The sequence below is a fragment of the Lampris incognitus genome, chromosome 2 (assembly GCF_029633865.1).
Source record: "Lampris incognitus isolate fLamInc1 chromosome 2, fLamInc1.hap2, whole genome shotgun sequence".
In the NCBI taxonomy this organism is placed as follows: Eukaryota; Metazoa; Chordata; class Actinopteri; order Lampriformes; family Lampridae; genus Lampris; species Lampris incognitus.
The window spans coordinates 21029433-21043882 of NC_079212.1; the positions used below are offsets into that span (position 1 = coordinate 21029433).

At 41.5% G+C, this 14450-nt stretch overlaps 1 protein-coding gene across 2 annotated transcripts; it reads left to right on the forward strand.

The window, feature by feature from the left end:
• The first annotated feature begins 2094 nt into the window (after positions 1-2094).
• LOC130108290 (probable E3 ubiquitin-protein ligase DTX3) lies at positions 2095-6285 on the forward strand. 2 transcript variants are annotated; one of them, XM_056275181.1, is made up of 3 exons: positions 2095-2482; positions 4632-4849; positions 5946-6285. In XM_056275181.1, the coding sequence occupies exons 1-3, from the start codon at positions 2165-2167 to the stop codon at positions 6022-6024; spliced, it is 615 nt and encodes a 204-aa protein (XP_056131156.1). In that variant the 5' UTR covers positions 2095-2164; the 3' UTR covers positions 6025-6285. The 2 variants fall into 2 exon arrangements, with proteins under 2 accessions (XP_056131156.1, XP_056131155.1); XM_056275180.1 differs by lacking the exon at positions 5946-6285 and adding an exon at positions 5583-5863.
• Positions 6286-14450: the final 8165 nt, after the last annotated feature.

The window sequence follows — 14450 nt, forward strand, 5'->3', positions numbered from 1 at the left end:
CAACACAAGCTGGATTGGAAATCCTGCTCTCATGTGTGCACGGACAGCGCTGCGGTGATGACACCAGCCGAGTGAATGGTTTAATGGCCCACATCAAAAAGGTAAACCCTAATGTTACATGGATGCACTGCATGATTCACCGAGAAGCATTAGCTAGCAAGAGAATGAGTCCAGAGTTAAACGATGTTTTGAATGATGCTGTAAATTGATCAACCTCATACAGTCCAGGCCTTTGAATCATAGACTATTTCAGTCACTTTGTCAAGATGGTGGGTCAGAACATGAACAGCTACTGCTTCACACTGATGTCCAGTGGTTATCCTGAGGGAAGACGTTACAGCGGCTGTTCGAGCTACGCAATGAAGTGAGGGCATTTCTGTCGGAGCACACGCACCCCCTTGTGGCTATGTTCAACGACGCTGACTGGGTAGCTCGGCTGGGATACTGCGCCGATATTTTCAGCAGACTCAACCCGCCTGCCGCCCAATGACGGCTGGAATAGGCTCCAGCATCCCCGCGACCCTGAGAGCAGGATAAGCGGTTTAGATAATGGATGGGTGGATGGATGGATGGAACCTGCTGAATCTCTCGCTTCAAGGTAAAGACACATGTTCTTAGCTTGTATGACAGAGTATGCAGATTCATGGGGAAAATCAAGCTCTGGTAGAGCAAATGTGAAGATGGGGATACAAGTTGTTTCCTGCAGCTGGACACATACATTGCCACTGGTGAATGTGACAGAGCTACAATTGTGAAAATAGTACACACACATTTATCCAAGCTCAAGAATGAGTTCAACTACTACTTTCCTGATATTGTCTACAAGTCTTCCAAACTGGACTGGGCACGTAATCCATTTGTGACGGACATTAACAGCAGCATTCCCGACAGACTTCAAGAAAACCTCATAGATGTGTCCTCAGATAGGAGCCTGAAGATGAGATACTCAAGCACACCACTGATACAGTTCTGGTGTGTTGTGGAGAAGGAGTATCCTGAATTGGGGAAACATGCCCTGAATGAACTGTTGCCCTTTGGATCCACTTAAACTTGTGTGAGGTGACATTCTCCGCCATGACCCACATCAGAACTAAACACAGGAACAGGCTCAACTTGGAGAACAACCTGGTCACAGCTGTTGCAACAATCTCCCACAGACTCACAAAACTGATGAGCGAGAAACAGGCTCAAATGTCCCATTGAGTGTCACATTAATTGGTGAGTTTGAGCCTTGCTTTTCTTAGTCTATGAACAATGGCTATTATAAGTAATATGATTAGTTATGATTGAATATGATTAAAGTGTCACATTAATTGGGGAGATTGAGTCTTATTTTTTATAAAAAGGTATAATTAAATGAATGATCTATAGACTAAATAAAATACTGTATATGTATATATAAATTATATACATTAATGATATATCCTGGTGATCACCACAATTGATTGCATAGTAGGGGTACTTTAGGTTGGCTTGAAATGCTTTGGGGGTACAGTACTCAAAAAAGGTTGGAACCACTGGACTAGACAAAAAAAAAGTGAGGTAACCTGTAGGCTCTAACGTGGCTTACAGCCTACAGCCCCCCCCCCCAAATCAAATAAATAAAATATTAAAACACAGATAGACAAGACAGAAAATAGTGATGTAACCTGTAGGCTTTGGCATTATCTATCGCCACCCCTTAGAGACTGCCACGAAACCCAGATTATAATGCGAACCCTGGCGGGAATGCACATTATTAATCCAAAATGTCCTTACCACTGTTGAAAGCAAACCCACACCCTTGATTGCAAGTAAAATAAATTAGGCCTTGCCCTTAAGGAAAATCCTGCTGAAGGAAAATAAACCCCGTGAATGGAAATAAATTCCGAGATGACAGCGAATGACAAAATACATAATGTTAAATAATTGCACACATTCATAAATGTATCTTTCAATTTCTTCGTGCATTTTCCTTATTCAATCATTTATTTATTTCTCAATTTATTTATAAAATTCATGATTTGGTTTAATTTCCTAATAAGTCAGGGTTGGTCCTCCATAGGCGATGAATCTGTACTTTCATCATTTGACGTCAAACACCGTGCTGGCACACCCAACCCATTCACAACACGGACGTGCCGACGGAAGCAGGGGTCGGTTTGCCTCCACACACTGAAGGGAAATGGAAGACGCGCTAAACGCGCAGTCTCATCACGGGGCTGACAACGGCGCCGCGGAGACGGACACCTGTGCCGTGTGCCTCGATGCGATCCACAACAAGAAAACTTTAAAATGTCGCCACTCTTTCTGCAACGAGTGCATCGACTTGGTCTTCCGATCCAAGCCTGCTTGTCCGATATGCAACACCTACCACGGCGTCTACACTGGCACGCAACCGGAAGGAACGATGACAGTGACGCGCAACTGGTGTAGCTTACCCGGCTTTGAGAACAGCGGTACCATCGTCATTCAGTACCACTTTCCAGCAGGAACGCAAGGGGTGAGATTGGTAGTGTCACCGGAAGTTTAAAGATCCCGTGAATCAGTTGTTTCCCCTTTATTGTACAAAACTCGTGTACATTACATTATGAACAAACAAACTGTTCATGCCAGGGGTTACACACGAAACAAAAAACAAAAGGAGAAGAATAAAAAAAAAACCGTAAATCAGTTGAGAGTCTGAGATTTCCTCTTATGTCGTAGGCACTTTCAACTATCATGCCGTGTTTTTATGAGATAGGCGGCCTGTATTGTTGTCGACGTATGATTGTCGATGTTGTCATCGCGGACACAACCCACAAGTAATTGAAGTTCCTTTTATGGAAATGTGAAACGGGGCGCTTCCTTATGAAGACACTAAAGAGGTCAATGGCAAACTGCGTGTTGCTCTGTCATGCCGAGTAATCCTAGATAGTCAAAATAGCAAGAAGTCAGTTCAATATACCTCAGGGTTTTAATTTTTTAAACAAATCGATGTCACACTTGTTCTTTAACCTCTGTAATGTTAATACCATCAGAAAATGTTAAATCTGTATAGGCAAATCAAATCAAATCAATTTTATTTGCATAGCCCAATATCACACATTACAAATTTGCCTCAGTGGGCTTAACAGCAACACAACATCCTGTCCTTAGACCCTCTCATCGGATAAGGCAAAAAACAACAACAACAACAACAACAACAACAACAACAAAACACCCAAACTGGCTACGTTCACGCTACAAGTTGCCTAAATCTGCTTTTTCCAGCCTAACATGTGACATAGATTTGATTTTTTTTCTTCTTAGCAGTGTGAACACAATCTCTATTACTACTAGTACTTTCGGCTGCTCCCGTTAGGGGTCGCCACAGCGGACCATCTGTTTCCATCGCTTCCTGTCCTCTCAATCTTCCTCTGACACACCACCCACCTGCATGTCCTCCCTCAACACATCCATAAACCTCCTCTTTGGCCTTCCTCTTTTCCTCTTCCCTGGCAGCTCCATATTCAGCATGCTTCTCCCAATATACCCAGCATCTCTCCTCCACACATGTCCAAACCATCTCAATCTTGCTTCTCTTGCTTTGTCTCAATCGTCCAACCTGAGCTGTCCCTCTAATATACTCGTTCCTAATCCTGTCCTTCTTCATCACTCTCAGTGAAAATATCTTAGCATCTTCAACTCTGCCACCTCCAGCTATTCCTCCTGTCTTTTTGTCAGTGCCACTGTTTCCAAACCACATAACATGATCTCACAACTATATTGTACACTTCCCTTTAACTCTTGCTGGTACAAATTACTCCTGACACTCTTTCACGCATATGTATTTCATCTTGCTCCTACTGACTTTCATTCCTCTTCTCTCCTCAACATACCTCCACCTCTCCAGGCTTTCCTCAACCTGCTCCCTACTGTCGCTACAGATCACAATGTCATCCGCAAACATCATAGTCCACAGAGACTCCTGCCTGATCTTGTCCCATCAACCTGTCCATCACCATTGCAAATAAGAAAGGGCTCAGAGCCAAGTGTTAATACAATCTGATAGTCCCAAATCAGATTTGGGGGTCTGACCCTAACCCAAATTGTTAGATCAGGATTTGTTTTTTTTGTTGTTTTTTTTTTTTTGAGAAACTTCATAGGTGGTAGTCATGTCTTAAGTGTCGACAAAGGCTCACTTGAAAATGGAGTCAATGAGGGAGGCCATTCCATGGAAATCTATAATTTGATTGACATTTGGGGAGATGCTTCTATTTAAGTGAAGCTGCTTAAAGAAACATGTCACAACCGCACAATTTTTGAACTAATTTTGAGAGTAATGGCCAAGTGGGATTACAAAAGAATGTGGCCTTAGTGTCTCTGTGAAATTAACAGCCTCAACTGCATTTAACTGATTTCAGTGATGAAATATCCCCAAATTATCACATTGATGGTTCATGCTTGCATGCAAGTCATGCATGTGATGTTACTGGTTATTGTAAATGTGTGCATGTGGCTCCTCTCAGGGTACAGGTCTGCTCATACTGATGTCGGATATGGGTCACTTAGACAAACAGGAAGTCAAGGCAAAAGGACCAGATCTGAGCAAAAAAAATTGGAGTTGAGAGTCAAGACTTTGTAATGTGAATGTAGCCTTGGTCACTGTCCTGTATCTTGCCTTATTACAGCCTGAGCACCCGAACCCTGGAGTGAGGTATGCCGGCACACTTCGTACAGCCTTCCTTCCAGCCTCCAAGCAAGGCGAGAAAGTCCTAAGGTTGCTGAGAAAAGCCTTTGACAGGAGACTCGTCTTCACTATTGGACGATCTGCCACCACTGGTGCCAACAATGCTATCACCTGGAACGACATACACCACAAGACCACCACGGAAGGTGGTCTGCAATGGTATGCAGTTGCATCATTTCCCCTTTGTTAATCCTGTAGATACAGTGTCTATGTGAGTTTGTTTTTGACACTGGTGTAGAAACGCACTGACAACTTGCATAATGAACAAACGACATGCTGACAGAGGTCAGTATATTCCTGTAGCTGTCACACATGAATTCTTGCAGGAGGTGCTGATCAAGTGACTAGCTACACTATCCTACTGTTATTCAGTATCAATAAATAGATTTTATAGTAATTTAACCAGTACTAATGCATAGCACTAAAGAGTGCTAGTAATAAATAGCACTTTTAGTAAATATTTTAGATTTCTTCAAGGAACGGTAACGCTACAGACACATGTTAAAGTGCTTGAAAAGGATTGCTACTGCAATCTAGAATCTAAAAGTCTTGCTCCATTTCTGGCCATAATAGAGATTTAAGATAAACAAAAGGAATCATGTGGGAGCTGAGCTGGAAGGCAAAGCTCTCAATTTACGAGTCAATCTTCATTCCAACCCTCACCTATGGTCATGAGCTTTGGGTAGTGACCAAAAGGGTGAGATCGCGGATACAAGCAGCTGAAATGAGTTTCCTCTGTAGGGTGTCTGGGCTCAGCCTTAGCAATAGGGTGAGGAGCTCGGACATCCAGAGGGAGCTCGGAGTAGAGCTGGTGCTCCTTCTTGTCGAATAGAGACAGTTGAGGTGGTTCAGACATCTGATTGGGATGCCTCCTGGGCGCCTTCCTTTGGAGGTTTTCTGGGCATGGCCGACTGGGAGGAGACCCCGGGGTAGACCCAGAACTCACTGGAGGGACTACATGTCCAATCTGGCCTGGGAACACCTTAAGATCCCCCAGGAGGAGCTGGAGGGCATTGCTGGGGAGAAGGACATCTGGAGTGCCCTACTTAGCTTGCTGCCACCGCGATCCTACCCCGGAGAAGCGGCTGAAGATGGATGAATGATTGAAAAAAATGAATCAATAGCCAAAATTGTGTTGCCACAGCTTTTAAGCAAGAGAGCAAGAGGACCCAAATATTACACGAGTGTCGGCATGCTGAAAAACACATGAAGTTGAACATTCATCTGCAATACCTGGCTCCTTTCTGTGTTCCAGTTTTGGATATCCAGATCCCACCTACTTACAAAGGGTTGAAGAGGAACTTCGTCTCAATGGTGTGGTGGAGGATGACTGACCGCTGGAGATCCGAGATTCAGGAAATGTCCTTTAACATGTGTAATGTAAAAATGTAACATGTGATTTTATCACATGTTACAATATATGTTGAATGGCACAACTGGTCAAGAAAAATGTGTCAAAAGTGCCTTATTTCAAAGTTTGCACTTATTGATTTGCACGCAGTCCCTATATGACGTTTGCTCATAACCAATGCTAGACAAAAATGGCACGATGGGGATTTTGTACAGTCTCATTTACTGAAGTTAATAAAATGCATCAAAACAAGTGTCCAGCAATTGATGACATCAATATTAAGGCAGTACTCCTGCATTTCAGTCCTTTGATATGGCAACAACTGACTCGTAGTCTTGAGTTTCTCATGTAGTCCACCAGAGGACGCTGCTCTTCTAAAATAAGACTGATGGCGTCTGCTTAGTATGCAGCTGTACCATCATCCCAAACCCACACTCCCCACAGCTCCTCCCAGCCCTCATAGCCCAAAGTCAGTGAGAGGAGGCGAGCATCTGCTATAGACAATGAGTCATGTGTTTCTATGGGGCTCAGGGCAGCTTTGGCGGCTATATCGTACGACAAAGAGTGATACCTTATACATTATCACACTGAGTCTGCATTCATGCACAAATAAACATGTTTTTTTTTAATAAGATGATGACATATTTATAGGGTACATATTATTTACTCCACAGCTTCCATTGCATACCACATAACTATGCCTGCATGTTAACATGTCACCAGAATGTCTTCAACTCTTGTGACCTCAGAAGATGTGCACATCAAACCAATGAATGGAGACATCACCACCTGTATCCTCTCACATTTCCTCCCGTTTTGCTCAACAAGGTAACATATACTTGTATTTTGCTGTCCATTGAGCCTGACAAGTGTTGAACCACTAAGTTACTACAGAGTACAGATGTCATTCAACTGACAGGTTTTTCAGGGATGTCGGTATATGGAGCTTTGAAGTGATCAATTGCTTGTATTTCAATTTCACAATTCTCCAAGCCAGAGGGATGAGAGTACATGTGACGGAGCAGATTTACCAGGCTTGGCCTCTTTAGCGCTTTGGCACCAAGGGGCCAGGGGCATTTCTGCCGCCCAGGATCTCATGGTGCATCTGCTGCCCTCACAGACCAAGGCAGGGCCCATCTGGTCACCCCCCCCACACACACACACACACACACCCATTCTCTCACTGTCCTCTCTCAATTCATCACTTCTCTCATCCCTCAGCTCCATGCCTGTTTCATCTCTGTCTTTCAGTCCGTCTATTTATACACAGCTCTTTTCCCTCCCAACTATTCTTCCCTGTCTGCTACAGGATTTATATCAAATGTGGAGCACATACAGAATCACTGGTTGCAGCTTTTTTGCATTCTTTGATGAAGAACAATTTCTATTTTAGATTAGCAGACTGGAGAACGGCCTTTCAGAGGGGTGGAGCAGAAAAAGATAGACAAATAGGGCGTGGAACATGCAGATTAATAGCGTATATGGTGGAGTGCCATGGAAACACGGAACACATGGTGATGTCACATTCCCTTTCACTCTAGTGGATGTAACCTACATCTGAACATGAAAGATTACATTTGAAGGGCAGACATGCATTTCCATAATACACTCTTCCTTCTGACGCCCATTGGTCATGCGTTATTGGTTCAGTGTATCCCAAATCCTTCTCTCTTGAAATAAATGAAATGTAAGGGCTTATCCGGCACTTGCAAAAAAATATCAAATTATACTTGGAGTGTATTGATATATATATATATATATATATATATATATATATATATATATATATATATATATATAACTGTTAAAAGAAACACTCAACGGTAGGGAAAGTGCTCAACAAATAAGGAGCAAAATAATCCAGTGAGTCAAGTAAATTCTCAATTAAACGCTCAAAATGGCCAGAAAAAGAGAACTTTCATCTGAAACTTAACAGTCTATTCTTGTTCTTAGAAATGAAGGCTATTCCATGCGAGAACTTGCTAAGAAATTGAAGATTTCCTACACCGGTGTGTACTACTCCCTTCAGAGGACAGCACAAACAGGCTCTAACCAGAGTAGAAAAAGAAGTGGGAGGCCGCGTTGCACAACTGAGCAAGAAGATAAGTACATTAGAGTCTCTAGTTTGAGAAACAGACGCCTCACAGGTCCCCAACTGGCATCTTCATTAAATAGTACCTGTTAGAGCCTGTTTGTGCTGTCCTCTGAAGGGAGTAGTACACACCGGTGTAGGAAATCTTCAATTTCTTAGCAATTTCTCACATGGAATAGCCTTCATTTCTAAGAACAAGAATAGACTGTCGAGTTTCAGATGAAAGTTCTCTTTTTCTGGCCATTTTGAGCGTTTAATTGACCCCACAAATGTGATGCTCCAGAAACTCAATCTGCTCAAAGAAGTGCCCATCCAACCAATCCAACTTGTGGGAGCTGCTTCTGGAAGCGTGGGGTGCAATTTCTCCAGATTACCTCAACAAATTAACAGCTAGAATGCCAAAGGTCTGCAATGCTGTAATTGCTGCAAATGGAGGATTCTTTGACGAAAGCAAAGTTTGATGTAAAAAAAATCTTATTTCAAATACAAATCATTATTTCTAACCTTGTCAATGTCTTGACTCTATTTTCTATTCATTTCACAACATATGGTGGTGAATAAGTGTGACTTTTCATGGAAAACACGAAATTGTTTGGGTGATCCCAAACTTTTGAACGGTAGTGTATATATATATATTTTTTTTTTTTGGTGCTCATTTTCTCAAGAGCAGTGCCAGGTATGGCTTTGGGTCCAGACTTTTAATGAAGACTATATGGAGCAGTGATTGGGGTTACTCTGCACACCTCTCTCCCCGGGCATTTCCCTCCGCTGTCACCATCCCATCTGGGCTGCTGAGGAAACTATTGAAATGTATCCAGGAATGCAAACGTATATTAATGATCATGCAGAATAATATTGTGGGTGGATTAAACACGCATCATTCTAAATGGCCATCGACAAGCTGCTGTATGCAATGGATAGATGGCGTGTTGAGAACAAGCTTTCAGCTAAGAGTTCACTGACTGGTCTTTAGATACCTTAATTTATGCCCCCCACCCCACCTCACTAAAAAACCGCATAGCATCTACACTGTAGTAGTGGGATAGCTGGAAAAGTCTTCCTTTCAGGAATCAGAGGGGGAAAGAAACAGTCAAGTATTGATATTTGAATTTAGCAATGGGAAGGATGCTTAAGCTGATGTTTATGTGAGACAAGCAAAGACTCAAAAAGGCATCCCCATTTCCAGGACTTCAGAGGTGAGCAAGAATTTTTAGCTCCCGAGAGCAAGTTAAAATTAGCCCCCTTAATTCACTAATTACCACACACATTGATGTAATCTTTATCGGAATGAGTGGAGGAAAGAAAACTAGAAGTCGAAAGAAACTTGAGGAACAAGAAAGAAAGAATTCAGTGGAGATGGATGACGCTCAACGTCCAAATGATGACTCGGCAGAAACCATGCACTCAGTGCTCCACAGTATCAGTAAGGAACAGTGTTGGGCAAGTTACTGAAAATTAGTGATTAGTTACAGTTACTAGTTACTGCTCTCAAAAAGTAAGTTACTAACCGAGTTACTACATTATAAAAGTAATTGGTTACTAGGGAAAGTAACTTTTGCATTACTTTTTGCTTCAATATACTCTTATTAATGTACACATTATTTTAGTGTTGCTGTGGCACAGTGTGAGACAAGACAATGCTCAAATTTCATCTTATTGTAGCCATTATCACTATAATGAAAAGTAAGTTGCGGAACAATAAAACACAATAGATATGTTTTGAAACTTTTGATATGTTTGGCACATTTATTGTAGCCTCAGATCAAGTATTAGTGCACTTTCAGCAATGTAAAATTAAATAACTACACTCTTTTAACAGTGTAAAATTGAATAACTACACTATTTTAGCAGTGTAAAATTAAATTATAACTATGCTCTTCAGCAGAGTAAAATTTAAATGCATAATATACCGTTCCTCAGATATTTGACAGTAGCTTCTTATCAATGATAGGCCTAATGAAATAAAAGCTATTTACAAAAAAGAAAGAAAGGGTCACTGAAGATGTGTCCAAGACAAGTGCATCAGTAGATGTATGTAACTATCATACTATAACAAAAACATAAATACACTGTGGTTTATCCTCCTTTGTAACATTAACAAAAAGAAATTCAAATCAACTGAACTCCATTCACCAACTGGAGATTCAATAAAGTTGGACAAACTTAAAGTATTTTCAGCCTCACAAAGAGAAACAAAACACTATTTACCTCACATCTGGCCATTTAGCTGAAGAAATCAATAATGGTGTATAAACCTAATGGTGGATACGTTTAAGAAATGCTTTCGGCCTCATAATGAAAAACTATACCGATAGCTTGAGATGCTTTTCAGTAAGGCAGCAAAGTCTGGATGCATAATGCTTAACAAAAGGTATCCAACCATAAATGGGTTAACAAAATGACTCCAAGGCTAGTTTATCTCTGGCCAGTGACCTATATGTCACACCCCAAATTCTGTTCTTACATTACAGACTACCCATCTCTCAGTGAAAGTGGTGTGTGTGTGTGTGTGTGTGTGTGTGTGTGTGTGTGTGTGTGTCTTTCTCTGGCTCTTTTTTGGTCTCTTTAGTCTTTAGTCCAGCAGGGGCAATGTTCATTTACTCCCTCTCTCTGCCGCTCAACAACATCCATCATATCGGTATTTTTCCCCACAAAAAGACAACTTTGTGGCTTGCAGCAGGAAGTTTTCCAAGCTCCTCAACATCCTAGCGCTCAAACCAATGATTGTACCTCAAGAGGAGAAGCTTCTCAAACTTGTGATCTGATAGCCTGTTCCTCTTTGGAGAGAGAATCAGGTTTCCCAGGCTAAAGCGTCTTTCTACTGGGGCACTGGAGGGAGTGGCTGCATTATGTTTAAGAGATATTTTCTTTATCATTGGAAATTGATTCAGAGTGTTTATCCCTGTTGCTCCTGATTTGAGGTAATTGGCTACTTCATTTTCACCAGTGGAATAGATGTCTTCATCCTCTTCAAAGGAAAAGAACTCCTCCTCTTTGGTAGAACCTGTGCTGTGGTGCTGTGTTGGGTTGGTTTTACCTGGTTGCTGCTCCTGCTCCAGGACATGTTTTCACCACTCTGCTACCAGACTTGCCTTTGCCTGGTCCTTCCTCTCCTGGTCACGCAACCAACAAAGCCTGAACTTCGGTAGTGTCACAGCAGCCAGGATAGCATCTTCACTTTCAAGAACACGTACAAATCTTGTTTTGATTGCCTGTAGTGACACATATATAACAAGAGCATTATACATTATGAGCATAGTTTAAAAAATATTGCATTATACATTACATAGTTTCATAATGTATTTTAATTCAATGTAAAAAATGTGTAGGCCTAGCCTATATGTTGCATTTATTACAGTTAAAAGGCTTTGCAGGTTGATTGTCATAAAAGTGTCTCATACAGCATATACCTGTAGGCTACATATCAATCACACATAGCCTATACACCCATATGAGTGACATCAATAAAATGCAATTGGGTGATTGATTGATTAAATTAATGATAAATGCAAAAGAAAATAACAGGTCTTACATGGACAATTGCATCTGGTAGGCCAACAAGGATTTGCAGTCCATTCTTCAATAAACAATTGTCTTCTCCCTGAAGAATGTCCAGTGCCACAGTAAGCGGCTTCATGACAGCACAATATTCTCTGAGAAACTGATGTTCTCTTTCACAGATACACTTCATCTGTAGTTTGGAGGAGATGGTGTTCAACTCGACCATAGGTATCTCAGAAATTCAAGCCAGGGTATCGTAAAACGATTTCCACCTAGTTGTGCATGGTACTAGTAGCCTCTTTGCAATAATGTCATCCACAATCTCCGAGGCCACTGTTGTTCCACAACTCTGCACATTTTGTGGTAATGTTTCTGTAGAAGGCTTTCATTTCAGGTGTTGACACCAGCCATTGATCCACATCAGTGCATGATATGAGATTCAATGTGTGGGATGCGCATCTCTGATGTGGAGGTAAAGAAATCATGTCCTCAACATCATCAGCGCCACTGAGCAGCACATCCCCGATGTTTGTAAAAGTCACCTCATCCTCCTTATCTTCATAGGCCTCAGGTGGCTGGTATACTTGAAAGGCCTTGAGGAAATTAGAGCCATTATCCATGACAGTTGCTGTGATTTTATGATAGGCCATGGGATGAGTGGATGATATTGAGCTCACTTGCAGTTGCAATACTGTCATACGTATGCTGACCCTTAAATTTTCTGCATGCCAGCGCTGTTTTCCCATGTTGCATGGATTTATCCAATGTGCGGTTATGCCAAGAACAGTTTTATTATGCACAGTCCAAGTGTCTGCTGTGGTAGAGACATCTCTCCTCAAATGTCTTTTTGAGCTTGACCTCCATTTTAGCCTATTTGTTGTCCAGGTATTTGTTAAATGTCTTTCTACATGTTGGCCCATCCGCTCTTCTCACCAGTATTTTCCTAATTAGTTCTCTGAAGGCAACAGACTCAACTGTTGATATGGGAAGCATGTCTTCAACAACGTTGCTTGTGTAACCTGCACGACAGGGGAATGGGCCTATGCTTGCGCAGGGACAGTTTACAGTCTAATGTCTAAGTTCAGTGGAGATTGGTGTAGGTTTTTTTCTAGACCGGATTCTAGTACTCACCCCAAAGACAACACACACACTCGTGGGTATAGTTTACAATAAAAAAACCAATTTATTTCAACAGTTCAAAGTAAAGTTATTTCAATATCAATACTAAATTAGATGTGTTATATATATATATTTTTTTTACTCTATTATACCTTTTAAAAGTTCTTCCTAATATTCTATTTATTGTCTATATCTATCTATATTCTATTTTATACCCTTCTAATATATTACTTATGCAGCCATATTCTACACTAACAAAATAAAGTATGAGTGCACTCAAAGAAAATAATAAAGAAAAGAAAAGGGGGAATGATTCAGTCTTCCAATCTTTGCAAGGTGCAATGTCCAGATCCTACCACAATCACAGGGGCAAGTTAATGTAGAGGCGATGATGATGAATCCAAATCCAGGGCGATGATGGGGCAATCCAAAGGGGGTATCCAAGGGTTCCAAAAGGGTGTCGCAAGGGGGGTTGTTCGGGGTACTAAAAAAACCAGTCTGCACAAAATTGTACAGATTCCTTATTAATTGCAATCTCTATCAAACAATTACAAACAAAATAAAAATACCCAAATCTAGAGTCAATTCTCAGAATTAAATCATTTCCTACATATAACTAATATGCGGCTGAATGACAACAGCCTATTGCTGTAAGAACAGTTAAAAACAATGTCATCGCAGCCAGGCTGCGGCACTGTCAACGTGAATTCACGTCTAGCTGGCTGCTATGGGTTCCATGCATGCCATGTAGCCCGAGTTGGCTCGGTGGCTAGTGGCAACTGGAGCTTGCAGTTTTTTTTAACAACAAGCATATTATTATATTAAAATGTCTAACATTCCTACATCAAATAAACCCTATGGACCGGGTGTCCTGACTGGTTTTAAAGCTCTGAATCATATGGGAACTGCTAAGGATCATAGATATACGTTTTAGCTGGGTTAGCTTAGCTTAGCAACCAATGGAAAATTGTCAGTCTTTAGATTTCAAGATTTTAAACTCTTATCTCATCAGGATTCCAGCAGCGTACAAAACACAAGAGAAAAGAGTCTTCCTTCTTCCTTCAACGGGAGATCATCTGTCTTTGGATAAAATCAAGACATCCTACGTAAATGGCTATGATTACATGGAACACAGAAAGCTGTTTACTTTTTAGCTTTGGCTAGCGGCTCACCAAGGAAGCTTCGTGGGAGGGATCTTTTTTGTCGTAGTTCAAATGTCCTGTAGCTCAAATATCCGTAGTTCAAATATCAATAATTCAGGTATCCATAGTCAAAGTTGTCCGTATTTCTAAATATCCGTATTTCTCTTCTCTATTGTCGACGGTTGTTTGCATGGTTTAAACTCTGTAGCTCGTGTGCCTCCTAGAGGCTACTCGTGGAACTTACATACGTCACAGGGTACATGTAATCATGTGGGTTACATTCTCCCCCTCTAAACCGCATCAGTCTCTGCATGCGTCTAAACACTGTATGGTCTTGCAGAGGGCACTCTAGAAGAATCAGGGACATTTCTGCCCAAACTTTCGAAAAATGAGGCCATGGCTAGGACTAAAGGTCTTCCTAGTTCACCATAACAGAGTCTCTCAGGGGGATGTCTTTCTCTGATAGATCTTCTGATCAGTTCGCTCTCAGACGGGTTTCCGTCAGACAGGTCAGCCTGGCCTGTCACACCAGTGGGCGGTGCACTCGGGTTCAAG

Bases quoted from the DNA above. Each gene is read 5' to 3' on its own strand.
- LOC130108290 (XM_056275180.1), top strand. From the start codon at position 2,165: ATGGAAGACGCGCTAAACGCGCAGTCTCATCACGGGGCTGACAACGGC. The intron at 2,483-4,631 runs GTGAGATTGGTA...GCCTTATTACAG, and splicing joins TTCCAGCAGGAACGCAAGGG to CCTGAGCACCCGAACCCTGG. The intron at 4,850-5,582 runs GTATGCAGTTGC...CTTCCTTTGGAG, and splicing joins ACGGAAGGTGGTCTGCAATG to GTTTTCTGGGCATGGCCGAC.